This window comes from Lepidochelys kempii, chromosome 10 (genome assembly GCF_965140265.1).
Source record: "Lepidochelys kempii isolate rLepKem1 chromosome 10, rLepKem1.hap2, whole genome shotgun sequence".
Classification (NCBI taxonomy): Eukaryota; Metazoa; Chordata; order Testudines; family Cheloniidae; genus Lepidochelys; species Lepidochelys kempii.
This window is the reverse complement of record NC_133265.1, coordinates 78,980,092-78,997,008: the sequence shown is the minus strand read 5'-3', so window position 1 is coordinate 78,997,008 and position 16,917 is coordinate 78,980,092. Positions and strand designations below refer to the sequence as shown.

Below are 16,917 nucleotides of genomic sequence, written 5' to 3'. Positions count from 1 at the left end.
GTAAGGGCAAGCAAAACCAGTGTAACCAGTTTGTGTGTCCACATTGAAGCTTGCAACAATTTAACTAAATCTCCACAAGAAAGTTAACAAGCTCTATGGATGCTCTTATTTTGGTGTAAGAGCAGCTTATTTTGGTTTTGCTTAAATCAGGGGCACCAACCTGGGGCTCCGGAGCCACATGCGGCTCTTCAGAAGTTAATATGCGGCTCCTTGTCTAGGCACCGACTCCGGGGCTGGAGCTACAGATGCCAACTTTCCAGTTTGCCGGGGGCGGAGGGTGCTCCCTGCTCGACCCCTGGCTCTGCCACAGGCCCTGCCCCCCACTCCACCCTTTCCCGCCCCCTCCCCTGAGCCTGCCAAGCCTTGCTCCTTCCCCTCCCCAGAGCCTGCTGCACACCACCAAACAGCTGATCGGGAGTGGGGTGGAGTGGAGCTGATGAGGGGGCTGCTGACGTGTTACTGTAGCTCTTTGGCAATGTACATTGGTAAATTGTGGCTCCTTCTCAGGCTCACATTGGCCACCCCGGCTTAAATTGATTAGAAGCAGGTTTAAAAAAAAACAAAATGAGCTATTCTTATACTGAACTGAGAGTGTCCAGACAGCCTTTCTGCACCAGTTTGACTGTGTTTAGAACAATTCAAGTTATATAAGTGCAACTTTCTCATGTAGACAAGCCCTAAGTCAAACCAGTGCAACTTGTGTGTAGGCCAGCCAGAGGTCACTTTTGGCTTCCATCCTTCCTTTGAGAAATCAGATCTGAAACCAGCAGGAAGGAACATTCTCCTCTCTTTTCCTGTTCATTGGCTCAAAAGGGTGTATGTAAAACTCCTGAGACAGAATTGGCCTATGTCTGCCCATGCACCGATACTGGGAAAGGGTAGCGCAGATCCTACAAAGAAAATGGCTGTGTCTACGAGGGACATCACAAACGTTTGTTGCCCTGGTTCAAATAAGATCCCCAAAGACTGTTGCGGGGAGACTTCCCAGACTGCTAAAAAGCCAAAGGGGCACTATCTGCTCCTACCCTCTTTTCCACCCAAAGGGGCACTATTGATCAGACTCTTACCTCTACCTCATATCAGCAGGACTTCTGCTCAGACAGGGCCTTATTCTGCTCTTGTTCTCCCCGGTGTAAATTGGGACTAACACCATTTAAATTAGTAGCGGAATTACAACCGGCTTTACAATGATGTGAGATCTGAACCTGGCCCAAAGTTACTGGTACGAGGACGGAGACTCAAGAATGAGCAGGCTGCTTGCAGCCAGTGGGATTCTCATTAGATTAACACGTTTCTTTGTTTGCCAGAGATGCTAGAATATGACTCAAGCAGCCAGCCATCTTTGGCTCTTTGGTGCCAGAGAAGATGCTTTCTGTACATGAGAAGAACAAGTAAAAAGTAGAGCAAGCCAGATGAGTTCTCCTCTCTCTCCCTATTCAGGCTTCCCTAGACTACGGGATGTACTCCCGCGAAGAAGAATTGCTGCGAGAGAGAAAGCGCATTGGGACAGTTGGAATTGCCTCTTATGATTATCACAGAGAAAGCGGCACCTTTCTGTTTCAGGCTGGCAGTGGAATTTACCACGTAAAAGACGGCGGCCCTCACGGATTTACTGTGAGTTCAAGTACATTGCTAATCCTTATGTTAATGTACTGTGTCAGGAATTTGTTTGCAGAAGAGTCCAGGCGTTGAGATTTGTAGATCAAGCAGCCAGCTCCGGATGTACAAATATGCTGAGGGTCACTGAAATGCATTCTAGAGATGGGGGTGGGGGGGAATCACGTGAAGTCGACGGCTAGTAATGTTGAGCAGATGGGCGAAGAGGAGAAAGGAATGTGCATAGTAACACTAAATCATAAATCTGGAGACTGTAAAAGTCGTTCCGTGAAATTACTTGTTACAAGGTTTCTACTCATTAGATTGGGCTGAAGAATTGAATAGAGAACTTTGTGAAAGAGCAGCTGGGGTCACTGCCGCCTAAGTGCTGAAGCTGGACTCCGACTTCCAAGCCAGAGTAATTTCTTTTTAATGTAACAAATGCTTGATGTCAGTCTAATCATATCATCTGATGGATGCTGCTGCATTCTCAGTGGGTTTAGCAAATGAGGCTATTACGTGCTTCAGCCAGGTCATCCATCAGGATGCAATTTTTTAAAGTGCAGTGAGCCTTTGTAAACAAGCTGACTTTCTGCTAGTGCTGATGAAAGGTGTCTGTCTTAAGGCCGTTAGCGTGGCATCTGTGGAACCACGCAGTAGGCACAGTGGCAGCAGAAGCTTCCCTACCGGCAGCATGTGGGTATTTTATGTTTTTCTTGGTCAAAAAAGGTTGGATTCTTCTCGCGCTAAGCCCCAGCATTTGAATGCAAGTAGAAGTTGGCTACTGTACCTTCCAGTAACACTTGTATCTGTACTTAATGGAAACCATCCATCTTTTTGGAGATGAACAGAGTAACAGTTTAGCTCCTGTTGTCGATGTGTTTTATATTGCTGTCTAATTCATCTTTTCTTCTTTTAAACAGCAACAGCCCTTAAAGCCCAGTTTAGTGGAGACCAGTTGTCCAAACATACGGATGGATCCAAAACTGTGCCCAGCTGATCCAAACTGGATTGCATTTATCCATAGCAATGACATCTGGATTTCTAATATACTAACCAGAGAAGAAAGGAGGCTAACCTTTGTCCATAACGGTAATGCATGTTCAGTTTACAATCCAGATCTTTAATCTCTTCAGCTGTGTGTGTGTATTCTCTAGACTAAATTTGGCACTGGCATTAATGGCTTCTATTGAAATTCATGGGAGTTGGCCCTGTTATTCCAGGGCTGAATTTGGCCATCTGTATGTTCTCTGTGTTTCTTCTGCTGGCGTTGTGGAGCAATTCACTTCCATGTTCATGAAGTCTGGCAAGGTGGCTCATTCTTTGAATGCATCAAAGAAGCTTTTCTCGTTGAACCCAAGGTTTTCCCTTTTCCCCGTGACTGCTTCCTTCAGAATGGAGGCGCTATGAGCTGGGCAGAACTGGAGGAGAATTCCCACCAGTGACTAGACGTGCTGCAAAGCTCTTGGAAGTGATCTAAAGTGCTTCTGACTTGCACACTGGCTTCTGCCTCATGTTCAGATAATAATTTCTCTTCCTTTGCTTCCACCCTAACCGTATTTTACAGGTTTCAGAGTAGCAGCCATGTTAGTCTGTATTCGCAAAAAGAAAATGAGTACTTGTGGCACCTTAGAGACTAACAAATTTATCTGAGCATAAGTTTTCGTGAGCTACAGCTCACTTCATCGTGCATCCGATGAAGTGAGCTGTAGCTCATGAAAACTTATGCTCAAATAAATTTGTTAGTCTCTAAGGTGCCACGAGTCCTCCTTGTATTTTACAGATATACCAGTGTGTGACTTGGATGAAGGAACAGGGAAATACCCACTTCCAGGGTGGATAAAAATCAATTAAAAATTAATTATGTTTAAGAGTTAAATACATTCTTCTTTTTAAATTTAAACCCATTAAACATGAAACTGACAACCTGTGTTGAGGCCTTAATTTCCTAAAATCCATATAAATAAATAATGCTGCATTAATAAGCCCTCCTCAAATTTTAAATAGTTTAACGGTGCTGCTTTTTCGATGATATATGGAAGCAGGAGGAAAACATCTTTAACTTTTGAGGTCAACTCAAGCTTTATAAGTAAGTCACAATGTCATGCACTGCATTAAGGATCTATATTATTTTCAGTCTTTACAATGGAATGAATGCTGGTACTGTTTTTTAACAGAAAAGGTTTTGCCGTAGTTACTTTAGCTTTTAGTTAAGCTAGCAGGTGCAAAGAGAATATTTTCTTCATTAGTACTAGTTCATTCAAAGTTGAGAAACTGGTTGGAAGTTGAGAAAGCGGGAAGGCTTGTTTTCCTCTTCCAGTCAATTTATCCTGAGGGTGAGTTTGGCCAACGGTTGGGAAAACACAACTTGAGAGTGTTTTTAGGTGCTGTGGCAGCAGAAGAGCTCGGATCTTGGCTAACTCTTTCTCATGTTGCCTGTTCAGAATTGGCCAACCTAGAAGAGGATCCCAGATCTGCTGGGGTAGCTACTTTTGTGCTTCAGGAGGAATTTGATAGATACACTGGCTACTGGTGGTGTCCGAATGCTGAGCCAAGTAAGTGTGCTAAATGTAATCTGTCTGACAGGCATGAAACGTCACTTTGGAGTGGCTCACGACCAGGAGTGCCTACTTCAGGGCAGGCTCCCCAAACTGGTAGTATGTTCTATAATTAGATTTCACCAGCCTAGTACCAAATGTGATGTCCCAAAGTACAATAATAGTATTACAATGGAGTCAGAGACAGTCCCCTTAGACACTCCAGTCTAGCTTGCCATGCAGGCAAGCTGAACTATATGATAAATGGTCACTTACACCAAAAATCAGAAAATATTTTGGTTAAACCCAGTCCCAAGAGACCAGTCACTCACCCAGGTTGATTTGCATGCTAGATATCACATCAAAGACAACGCTTGTAGCTAATTCTATAGTAAGCTAACTAAAGATTTATTAGCTAGGAAAAATAAATGAGTTATTGAAAGGTTAAAGGAGGTAAAATATATATACAGGTGAATTGCAGTGAATTCCCAATGGTAACAGAGATGGCATAATTTGCCAGTTTCCCAAAAATCTCTCGGGGCTGCCCAGAATAACTCTGGAGATCGCCATCTTCTCATTCAGTTATTCTGCTCTCATAGAATCCCAACGGGAGATGATGGATTTTTTCTTGGGTCCATATTCATAGTTTCTTCTCACAGAAAACAAGTTGACAGTTTTGTGACCCACATGGGCTCTTTCTTTCATGATCGGAGGATGAGGAATGTATTTAGTTGTTCATCTCCGATCATCACACACAGTGGCCACTTGCTTTGAAATGCACTGGAATTAGCACCTTCCCGCTATAGTCCTTCATTTACATTACTTGAGGCTTCTTTCTATTTGATGGGTTACCTCCTTGCAGGTGTATATACAATGCAAATGTTTGCTGTTACCTTATAACATGGGGTGTAATTGGGTGAGAACAATACATGCGGCATCCCACAAGCATTTTATAAAACACTAAGCATATTCTTATCAACTTAACATCTAATATTTATTTTGATAATGCGAACACGCAGATAGGCAAGACTGGTTTCTGGCTATACGTTTGTCAGTGCTCAGTCAGGCCTGGGCTGGCACATGGTCTGCCAGTGTCACAGACTTTCTCTAGAAATTGGGTGGAAATGACTTCAACGCCTCTGCCTAATTTCACTTCCTGCTTCTCAGCCCGCTTTGCGGTATGACCCTCTGTTTGTAACTTCGCAACAGTTTGCTGCTTAATGCATGATGCCCCAGACAAAACCATGATTTCAGAGGGGGAGAGAAGGAAATGAGCTCTTAAGGTTGAAGATTTGCTTTTAGGCAAGTGTCCCTATAGTAATATTGGAGAAAAGAACAAAGGGAGGGGAGTACGTACAATATATAGCAGAAGGGCTAATCTCTCTCTGTTTTTCATGAGAGGTCAGCTCATGCTCTGGAGATGTAGCCTGGAAAGAAGAGCTTTCTACTAACCCATGTGATAACAGCATTTGTAAGAGATTCATGATTGTTTGGTGTAGTGAAAGGTCGAATACAGTTTACTGGATAGTTGGATCATGTGGTATACGATATAACTTCCCCACTAGTACCCAAAGGAACATAGAATCATAGAATATCAGGGTTGGAAGGGACCCCTGAAGGTCATCTAGTCCAACCCCCTGCTCAAAGCAGGACCAATTCCCAGTTAAATCATCCCAGCCAGGGCTTTGTCAAGCCTGACCTTAAAAACCTCTAAGGAAGGAGATTCTACCACCTCCCTAGGTAACGCATTCCAGTGTTTCACCACCTTCTTAGTGAAAAAGTTTTTCCTAATATCCAATCTAAACCTCCCCCACTGCAACTTGAGACCATTACTCCTCGTTCTGTCATCTGCTACCATTGAGAACAGTCTAGAGCGATCCTCTTTGGAACCCCCTTTCAGGTAGTTGAAAGCAGCTATCAAATCCCCCCTCATTCTTCTCTTCTGCAGGCTAAACAATCCCAGCTCCCTCAGCCTCTCCTCATAAGTCATGTGTTCTAGACCCCTAATCATTTTTGTTGCCCTTCGCTGGACTCTCTCCAATTTATCCACATCCTTCTTGTAGTGTGGGGCCCAAAACTGGACACAGTACTCCAGATGAGGCCTCACCAATGTCGAATAGAGGGGAACGGTCACGTCCCTCGATCTGCTCGCTATGCCCCTACTTATACATCCCAAAATGCCATTGGCCTTCTTGGCAACAAGGGCACACTGCTGACTCATATCCAGCTTCTCGTCCACTGTCACCCCTAGGTCCTTTTCCGCAGAACTGCTGCCTAGCCATTCGGTCCCTAGTCTGTAGCGGTGCATTGGATTCTTCCATCCTAAGTGCAGGACCCTGCACTTATCCTTATTGAACCTCATCAGATTTCTTTTGGCCCAATCCTCCAATTTGTCTAGGTCCTTCTGTATCCTATCCCTCCCCTCCAGCATATCTACCACTCCTCCCAGTATTGCTGTGTGCGATACATTTCACATTCAGCACAGCTGTAATAATATATGTATTTGTTCCTTTTTAGCTGTCACTGGAGGCAAAATTCTTAGGATTCTTTATGAAGAAAACGATGAGTCAGAGGTGGAAATTATTCATGTCACATCCCCCATGCTGGAGACCAGGAGGACGGATTCCTTTAGATATCCCAAAACAGGTGAGACCATTGCTGTCTTCTCTCCTCTTTCCCCTGTCTCATCGCCTGGGATGCTCTCATTGTATTCCTCTTGTTTTATGGCAATGCCCAGCCTAGCCTCCAAAGACAAGGTTCTATGAATGGTGCTGCCTGTGTGGCTCCTTTAATTGAGTGCTGTGCTTGTGGACTGAATATGGCTGGGGCAACAGCCTCCATGGAGGTCAGACTACTCACTTGCGGCCGTGCCAGCTTTCTGGCTACAATGTGGTGTTGGTCCTAAGTTCACTGCTGAACCTAGGTCTCTCGTGAGTTGGCCACACACTGTGTCTTCCCTCTTTTGGAGCTGCTGTCATGTTTATCTGACAGTGTGGCCTTGTTTCTCTTTGCAACATCTCAGTCTGAACTCTGCAGAGTGATCACATGTTTACTGAGGGTTTTGTATTTAGCTGCTGGCAGTACACTAGTGATGTGGCATGGGGGTTAGGAGCATTTGGTGCTGTCTTTCTGCTTAGAGCCTGGGCCACAGACTGTGTGTGCTCCTGACCCAATATTACTGCTAGTGGTCCTGTCACTGCCCCTGGAATGGCAAGAGTAAGTGTCTCCAGCAGCCAGGCTTGGGTTTTTATAGACACTGTATTGCAGCAGGAGGGTGGGAAACAAATATTGTTGGACACTGGCGTACTGAGATATTTGGAAGTGGGTAGGCAGAACTGACATGTAGGCGTGTGGAGAGATAACTTACAAATGCGTGTGAAGATCGTGCTGCAAGTCTAAAGAGATCAATATCTGTTCTGGAGAGCTGCTGCTCTTCTAGCAGGTTATGCAGTTTCACTCGATGCCTCCTCCTCTCCCTAAATCTCAGATGTGTCTGTTACTTCTTCTTTGACCTGAATTCCATGCCCTCCACAGACAGCACATTTAGGGTAATCAGCGTCTTCGCTTTTTTCATTTCTATATGAACTGAATTTCAGAATTATCGGAAACCTGGGTGTGTCCTCCTGGAGGCAAACACATTGTCTGTTGCACCGTTTGTGTGTGACTGCTAACACCTGTCTGTTTTATAGGTACAGCAAATCCAAAGGTCACTTTCAAAATGTCAGAAATAACAGTTGATGCTGAAGGAAGAGTAAGTTTTAAGGTTCATTTATCTCCTACATTAATTTGACATTTATGACTTTTTATTTAATTAGTATCTCATGTCAAAGCAAACAGACTTCTTTGATGCGCAATTGTCAAATTTTAATCTGTGGATCAGTGTTTCAAACAGGATAGGCCCTTTCTAGTGTCAGATACCTGGTGTGTGTGTGTGTGTGGTGAGGTTATTCCAGTGTCACTGAATTGCTGTTGTCTTCAACAGATTGCAGCTGTCATGGATAAAGAACTAGTGCAGCCATTCGAGATCCTGTTTGAAGGAATAGAGTATATTGCAAGAGCTGGGTGGACTCCAGAAGGAAAATAGTGCGTATGTTAAACCTGTCTCTGCTTACAGGGGTTGGGGTGATACAGTTAGAAATGGGCTGTTTTGGGCTCTGTCTTTCTTTCTGGCATAAGCCTGCTCTTGTTTATGCATCGCTCCACCCTGGTTTGAGTGAAGGGGATGGGGGCACTTCTTCAAAATCAAAGAGAGTCAAATCAGTCTCTGGTATTTATCTGATCCAGTCACCATAGTAGCTGAGCATCTCACAGTCTTTTCAATGTATTTATCCTCCCAATCAGTGTCCCCTCTGTTTTGTTTTGTTTTTTTCCATCCATGTGCAGAATGAATTTTGTTACATGCACCAATATCGAGATCACGTGTGGATGTGTGCCTCCAATAGAAGCAAAAAACCTAGATATAATATGTATTTTTAATAAGTTACCATAGGTGTGATAACTCCAGCCAGGACAGATTAGGCATCTGAGAACTCACTACTTAAAGAATTAAATTTAAGCATAAGAGAGAAATAAAATTATGAAATGCACAGACCAGTATAAAAACTAAAATAACAGCACTTTGAAAGAATAAAATTACAGAGAATATATGTGCTTTGCAGGAAGTACCAAAAAGTATCAACAATAACACTAGTATGTGTTGGGAAGTGAGTGTGAAAGAGACTGTCTGTGAGAGAGAGAGAGACAGAGACTGTGTGTATGCTGGCTGCTGGGGAAGTCTATGAGAGACCATGCGCTATCTCTTTAAGCACAGCAGCACTCACCAGAAGGCTCGTTCAGACCGCAGCAGCTGCTAGAAACTCCATTCTGCTCCTGAGCCTTGTCCTCCCACCCCTGCTCTGTGGAGGTGGGGTACCTGGTTGGTAGGAGGGGAACACCCTGACATCAGCAGCCCACCTCTGCTCTGCACGGCACAGCAAGCCAGAGGGTTCTGGGAGCAGCTGGCCAGGGGCTTCAAGGCAGAGGGCAGGAGCAATGTGGCTGCAGAGCAGCGGTGGGGAGGGGCACTTAAGCACACGTCGCTAGATGTGCGCGGCACTTGATTGACTCTTGGGTGGTCGTGTGGCTTAGAGGGAACACAGCTCCCAATCCCTCTGGGAGGCAGGGCAGTGATGATACCCCCATTTACAGATGGGGAATTGAGTGCTAGAGAGACTGTGAGACTTGCCCAGGGTCACAGAGGCAGTCTGTGGATGTGGAGACGATTGAACCCAGGGCTCCCAAGTCCTAGGGTAGTACCTGAACCACTGGGCCATGGTTGCTGACCAAACTCATTGGTCAGAAACCCCACTGTAAGTGCTAATTACATTTACATGAAACTTTTAACCCTAAAGACAAGGTGGTGCAGTGTTTCTAACTCACAAGAATTGTACTTATCCCACCTCTTGGATCAAAAGCTGACATTCTCCTTTTAACATTTTTTTTTCATGGAAGAAATACAGGAGCCCGCTTCCTGTGTTTGCTTGGCTTCCTACAGAAATGTTAACAAGGCTACGTGGATAACAGGCTGATTGGATCCACTGGAGAGGACACTGTCGAGCCATTTAAGCTTCAGAATAATTTTTTTAAGCATCCAAGAAGACTAGAAATATCTTCACAAGTGGCTTTTAAATTTCAGTTTACAAACTTCTGCTTCTTCCTTCCCTTTAGATTTTTCTTTTCTTTGCTCCTCTTTCCACATTCTGCAGAATCCAAATCTGGTAACATTAGAGATAGTTGAGCTTTTGAAACCACAGGGTTTGAGTGGGGCTGAAATCAGGCAAAACTGGTTTTTCTACCCCTACTTCAGAGCTGACGTGATTCTTTGAAATGCTAGAGTGAAAATTTGTTTTACCTGGCCAAAGTTAAAGGGATCTTCTAACTGGACCTGAAATTGACCATTCTTGATGCCACCAAAATGCTTGGTGTTATTAAGAGTCAAATAAAATTCTGCTGTCTAATACTTAAAAGAAATGCACTCATAATTATTCATATTTTTTTCTGCAATAGTGCCTGGTCCATCTTGCTGGATCGCTCCCAAACACGGCTACAGATAGTGTTGATCTCCCCTGCATTATTTATCGCAGTAGAAGATGATGCTATGGAAAGACAGAAGCTAATAGACGCTGTGCCAGACTCTGTTACACCACTTACTATTTATGAAGAAACAACAGATATCTGGATAAATGTAAGAATTTTATTTTTTACTCTTCCAACAGTATGCGGTTATGGGCACTATTTGTCACACAGTTCATGGCATTGATATTATTTGCATTACCGTAGTGCCTAAAGGATGCAATCAGGGTAAAGGTCTCCATTGTGGTAGGTGCTTTACAGACACAGTGTAAGACAGTCCCTGCCTTGAAGAGCTTGCAATATAGACCAACCAGGAAAAGGTTAGGGAAGCAGAGAGGGCAAATGATGTCCAAAGTCATGTGGCAGGACAGTGGCAAAGTTTGGACTAGAACCCATCCATCACCCAATCTATCAGACTACACTGTCTCTCCGCTTTGCATTATATTAGATTCAGGCTCCTCTTAGATCTTTCACTGACAGCAGATTTCAACAGACTGTTGCTACTGGAGCACAGTATATCTTCTAGAACTAAGCACGGAACCAAAGAGCCCACATGATTATCCTAATCACAATTATCTAAAACCATCTTTTACCTAAAACAGTTATGTCCCTCAGTGTCTATTAATCACGTTGAAAATTCCCTCATTTATTAAAATTATTCACTGTTCCTCACCCTCTTACCTCTGTAAGGTTTGCCAATTGGGGCTGTCCTATATAATAGGTCCATAGAATGAAGTTGGGTGAATCCCTATGCTACGGTATAACATACATCTTCTGCACCTGTCTGTGCTGGATCAGTGAGAAGTAATAGTTGCACAGGGACTCCATTGTGGTCCAAGTCCTATCAATAGCCATGAACAAACTGCTTTGTTTCTGCAGATCCATGATATCTTCCATGTTTTCTCTCAAACCCGCCAAGACGAGATAGAGTTTATTTTCGCCTCTGAATGTCAAACGGGGTTCCGGCACCTGTACAAAATCATCTCAGTTTTGAAGGAGAGCAGATACAAGCGATCATGTGGAGGTCTCCCTGCTCCAAGTAAACAATACCACTCTCTCTCTTTAACTGGGCAGTTGTCACTGAATATTGGTGAAGTAACTGCAGCCACTTCCAGAGGGCAGGACAGATCTCTTCCTCCCTCCCTAGTGTAGACTGGCCCCCATCCAGCAGAGTTTTGGAGCATTTACATCATCATAATCCCTAGCTTTTATATAGCACTAGTCTCCTTGACATCACTGGGTCTACTCACTGGCTCAGCTTTGCACGTATGCTTGTAGCAGGAGGAAGGATGGCACAGATAATTCTGTATGTAACGGGCTTCAGTTTTAATCATGGTTCTTTTTCATTAACAAGGGGGGAGATTTTTCAGAAGCACAAATGGAAATTAAGTGCCCACATCCCAGCCCGAACTGAGAAATATGCTCTGTTGGCTTCTTTTTTGGTCAAGATAAAAGATTGGTTTATTGACATACTGTCCTGGTCTTGCAGATTAACCAGTCTAGTAGTAATGTGGGTCATGTCCAAAGGGAGAAATAAAGTGTGTGAAATCTGTGGTCTCCACGTAGTAAAGCTCTTTGGTGCACAGGGCTGTGCACGGACTGTTGGCATGTAATGTGTAAAAATAACAACACTCTCCTTTCTGCCTCTAGGCACAGATTTCAATATAAAGATTTAAAGTAAAGAACACACCACACTGTAGAAAGATGTGCCTTGGGTTTCATGCCTAGAAATATTGAATATCTGATTGGGGCCAAAAATTGGCCTGTTTTTAGGGTGGGGAAGGGAATAAAGAACACACCGCTATACCCAGCGTGCTGGCTCTAACAAAGACTATTCATGGTGCTGTGTCCGTTATAGCAGGCATCGGGGAGGCTGCTGCTTGGACAGATGCTAACAGAATGTTGTGAACTATTAGGAAAGGGATAGATAATAAGATAGAAAATACCATAATGTCCCTATATAAATCCATGGTACACCCACACCTGGAATACTGGTGTGCAGTTCTGGTCACCCCATCTCAAAAAAGCTATATTAGAGTTGGAAAAAGTTCAGTGAAGGGCAACAAACGATTAGGGGTATGGAACATGTGAGGAGAGATTAACAAGACTCAGACTGTTCAGCTTGGAAAAGAGAAGACTAAGAGGGGATATGATAGAGGTCTATAAAATCATGAGTGGTATGGAGAAAGTGATTAGGGAAGTGTTGTTTATCCCATTCGATAACACAAGAACCAGTGGTCACACAATGAAATTAACAGGCTGCAGGTATAAAATAAACAAAAGGAAGTATTTCTTCACGCAACGCCCAGTCAACCTGTAGTACTCATTGCCAGGGGATGTCGTGAAGGCCTAATGTGTAACTGGGTTGAAAAAAGAATTAGATAAGTTCATGGAGGATAGGTCCACAAATGGCTATTAGCCAAAATACTTTGGGTGTTCCTGAGCCCCTGACTGCCAGAAGCTGGGACTGGACGACAGGAGATGGATCACTCAATAATTGTCTGTTTTGCTCATTCCCTCTGAGGCACCTGGCATTGGCTACTGTCAGTAGACAGGATCCTGGGCTAGATGGGCCATTGGTCTGACCCAGTGTGGCCGTTCTTAAGTTTTTATGGCAGAGAAATTAACAGAAGAAGAATACTGGCAGCTGCTGCAAATGGAAACACAGGAACACTCAGTTCAAATAAAATAAAGTTAATTGCATGGTTAGGTCAAACTTTGGCCCAGGCAGGTGTATGGTACAGTTATGTACAGAACCCTTGCACATCTTGCTACACTGACTATTCTTTCAGTTAAACTCCTATATTGCAACCTGTGCCTGGAGGCAGTTACAATACTATTGATCTATTTGCTATGTGAGGACAGCATGCTAAGCCCTGCATACTAAAGAAATATGCATCTCATTTTACTAGTTATAGCATCCCAGTGTCAGGCAGTTGATTTTTCCAGAAGGCAAAATCCCCTTTTGAAATAAAACTCATTATTCCTATAGTGGTTAAACACCTAGTAACTGTTCTAGTGGTGTTGGTCTGTCTAGCCTGACTTCCTACCTCTGAAAGTGGCAAATTGCTCATGTTTCTGAGGAAGGCAAGATTCCATTTAACATAAAGCTGTGTGTAATGTTCTTGGGGAAATTGGAAAATCTTGACATTTCAGAGTTTTACTCTTCGATTTGATTTTTGCAAAATCCTTCAACTTTGCAGCTTCACACAAAATAGAACTTCCTTTTGAATGAAAGTGAGCCAACCTGATAAACATGGTGCTATTTTTTCCAGAAAAATCCCTCATTTTTAACACCTTACCTTTACCAATTCTATAGATCAGGTTTCACATATTTCAGTTCGAAACCTGCCTTTCTGTGCAAGTGTGATGGGAAAAGGAAACACTGAAGGATGCAGAACGAGATAGGGAGAACCTGTTGAATTGAGAATTCTTGACATTTTCCCCAGTATGTTAGTGATCTCTTCCTGGAACACTCGGGCCAGCTGTGTAACGCTGCGCTCGAGAGTGGCAGGGGAGTGATTCTTTCCCAAGCCCAGTTTGTGACTCGGTTAAAGCAAGCAAAGCCTGAAAGGTGAAGTTCTATTTGAGAGGCTTTGTTGTGATGAAAAGTATAAAATCTCTAATTGTACATGTTTTGTTTATAGGTGACTTCAAATGTCCCATCAAAGAGGAATTAGCAATTACCAGTGGAGAATGGGAAGTACTTGGTAGACATGGTTCCAACGTATGTCCCTTTATTTTACTTTTCTTGAATGAAGATCTGTATCTGTAAAATAGCCTGGGTTAAACTCTGGATTAGATAACAAACAAAATTAGTTAGGTCCTAGAGTTCATCATGGGCCTCCTGGTTATCTTGCCAGACTATACAGCTACCCTCTTCTGACTACAGAGGGCACCAGTCATGTCTAAGGAACAGCAAGGTGAGGATCTAGATAGAATGGTAGAGCTGTATGGAGGACACCTCAGTTTATCTGGTGTTATGCAAGGCTATATGATCATGATGATCCCTTCTGGCCTTAAAACCTGTAAATTTGATCTTGGTGTTGTGCCTGCCAGAGCATCTCACTAAACGGGAAACAGCTCTGGGAACAATCTGGGGACTCCCTTCTTAGGGGAATGACCTCTCATGTGTTGAAGGTCACACACTTGGTTCTGGAGGCAGGGGAGAAGGTGCAGGCTGGACACTCCTCATGTAGCTCTGCTCTGGTGTCTTGGCCATGCAGCCCACTCTTTGTGAGAGGAGAGATGCGCCCGTATTGTCTTTTCTGTGAAGAGCAGGATTGCTGAGAGGCTGAGAAAAGGAAAAGCTGCCTGGAATGGCTTGAGGTCTTTCAGCTGTCCAGGCCCAGGCTGTGACCTTTCTGTTTGCTGAATAAAAAGTGCTATTTGCAAACTCCTTAATTTCACGCCCGTACTCAGACCTCTCACATCAGAAAATTAACATGGAAATCCACATAACTGCAAACATATATGATGCAGCAGAGGTGCAAGAGATTGTAGGGGACCTGGAAACTGAGTTACCTTCTCTCACACATGGGGTGTCTCTTGAGGTCAGGTTTGGGGCAACACGGAGAAACCTGCCCAAGCTTCTATTCATTTCTGGGTTAAACTCACCCCTGTACAAAGAGCCAGCGTGAGGGCTGTGCTTCACATCTGTTCGCCTTTCAGGACTAGGCACTCTTTAGCCACTAAAGCCCAATGGAAGGCTGTGGATGCGGACAGCCTGCCTGGGGAGAATAGTACCCTAGCGAATTAATAGAGGAACTGGGTCTCCAGTCAAGCTGCAGCTTTAAGCACAAAAGTGGGGGTGGTTGATTGGCTCAGCTGGTGAGCAAAAGTAGCCAGTGCTGCTTTGCTTTTAATGTTAGCAAAGGTGCAGCTTGTCCTCTGAGCTCATTATTTAACTCACCATTCCAGCCCTGAGTCTCTGGTTTCGATAATGGAGATGAGCAGCACAGAGAGGCATCTCTAGCTGATGATTTCTTTTGCTTTGTGCTCTTTGTTTCTCAGGAGTTTGCCACTGTCTAGTAAAGAGGCTCATAATGAAGTATGGACCTGTAGGGAGGTGGAGGGGGGAGAGAAGTAGCATCGCAGGTAGATGGAAGGAACATTTCCAAGCATCCCATGAGAAGTAGGATGGAAGGGCTGAAGCCCCAGCATCCAGCTGCTGTCCTGTATCTGAGGACTCTTTTTTTCAAAGGGATTAACACACACCTGGGCAGCACTGCTCTCTTTTCAGCTTTGGCCTCTTCTTTCTCCTTTTTATGGAGGCCCAATATTTGTGTCTCCAGGTCCACTTTTGAGACTTTGCATGGAATTCCTCCTGCTAGGATAAAATACCCCCTACTTTCTAATTGCTTCTTTTTTTAAATGTTAAAGAGTTTGAGTGAGCGATGTCTGTGGCTACTCAGGTCTGACCATGTTTCTCTGTTATCTAAAAAAAATAAACCATAAGCGTGAGTACATTGAAATGAGTTGAGTAGAGCTGAAATACTTGTAGTTTATGTAAGGGACAGCAATCTTGGTAACACAACTATTTCAGTTTGGAGACAGTTTTTGCTGCAATTGGTGGCTGGGCCACTAAGAAAAAATATACAACCGCTCATTAAAATCAGCAGCTGTACTCTAGGATGTGGGGGGGTTATCAATTGTCTTGCCTGTTTTTGAAAAAGATACATGGGGTGATCATGGTTTTATAGGTCAATCAGCTTTACTTGAGCACCAGGGAAATTGGTTGCAATAATTACTAAAAATAGTTACAGGACACCTGGATTAGTATGATCAGTGGTCTAACCAGCTTGGCTTCTGTAAAAGAAAACAATTCTCTGAATTACTAGAATTCTTTGAGTGTCAATAAAAGAGTAGATCAGAGAGAACCAGTTGACAGTTGTTTGGACCTTCAAAAGGTCTTTGATAAAGGCCCTTCCAAGAGATTATTAAGGAAGCAAAGTAGTCATAGGGTGAGAGATGAACTGTTATGGATCAGAAACTGTTTCCTGTTATATAGTCAAAAAGTAGGAAAAAATGGTCAATTTGTACCATGGCAAAAGGTTTAAAGACAGGTGCCCCCATGGTTTCATGCTGGGGCTTCTGTTTGTGAAATATATTTATTAATAATATGGGAAAGGGAGTGAACAGTGAATTGGAGAAATTTACAGGTGACACAGAATTATTTAGGATAATCAAGACCAGAGAAAATAAGGAAGGTCAGAGGGACCTGACAGACCTGGGAAACCAGGTAGCAAGGTAGCAAATGAAATTTAGTGTTGACAAATGGAAAGTTGTGTGTATTGGAAGGGCTAATTTGAACTAGCTCTGTCCATTGCTGGGCTCTAAATGGACTGTAATCACCTTGGGAAATGGGGACGGAGAGTCCTGGGCATCATTGTGGGGATAGCTCAGTGATTTGACTGGTACAGACTGAGGTTGTGTTTGGGGTTTGTTTGTTTTTTTTGGCAGATCCACGTGGATGAAGCAAAAAAACTGGTGTATTTTGAAGGCACAAAGGATTCCCCTTTAGAGCATCACCTGTATGTCGTTAGCTACAAGAATCCTGGGGAGGTGAAGCGACTGACGGACCGTAGCTACTCTCACGCCTGCTCCATTAGTCAGGTATCTGTATTCCGAGGGACCCTCTTCTAGGGAAGGGCTGTGCTTGGTGGTTTTTGTC

The 16,917-nt window shown here is 43.7% G+C and overlaps 1 protein-coding gene across 4 annotated transcripts in view; it reads left to right on the top strand.

Annotated features, from left to right (window-relative positions):
- Positions 1-16,917, top strand: part of DPP8 (dipeptidyl peptidase 8) — a 46,295-nt gene that overhangs the window by 15,397 nt on the left and 13,981 nt on the right. For all 4 annotated transcript variants that reach the window (XR_012154100.1, XM_073304357.1, XM_073304356.1 and 1 more), the window contains exons 5-14: positions 1,441-1,614; positions 2,520-2,688; positions 4,041-4,151; positions 6,651-6,779; positions 7,823-7,884; positions 8,116-8,216; positions 10,179-10,356; positions 11,124-11,283; positions 13,892-13,971; positions 16,707-16,859. Coding sequence is in view for 3 of the 4 variants with exons in the window: in XM_073304357.1 (XP_073160458.1) it covers positions 1,441-1,614; positions 2,520-2,688; positions 4,041-4,151; positions 6,651-6,779; positions 7,823-7,884; positions 8,116-8,216; positions 10,179-10,356; positions 11,124-11,283; positions 13,892-13,971; positions 16,707-16,859 (1,317 nt within the window). In the remaining variant the exon portion in view is untranslated. The remainder of the gene's footprint in view (positions 1-1,440; positions 1,615-2,519; positions 2,689-4,040; positions 4,152-6,650; positions 6,780-7,822; positions 7,885-8,115; positions 8,217-10,178; positions 10,357-11,123; positions 11,284-13,891; positions 13,972-16,706; positions 16,860-16,917) is intronic.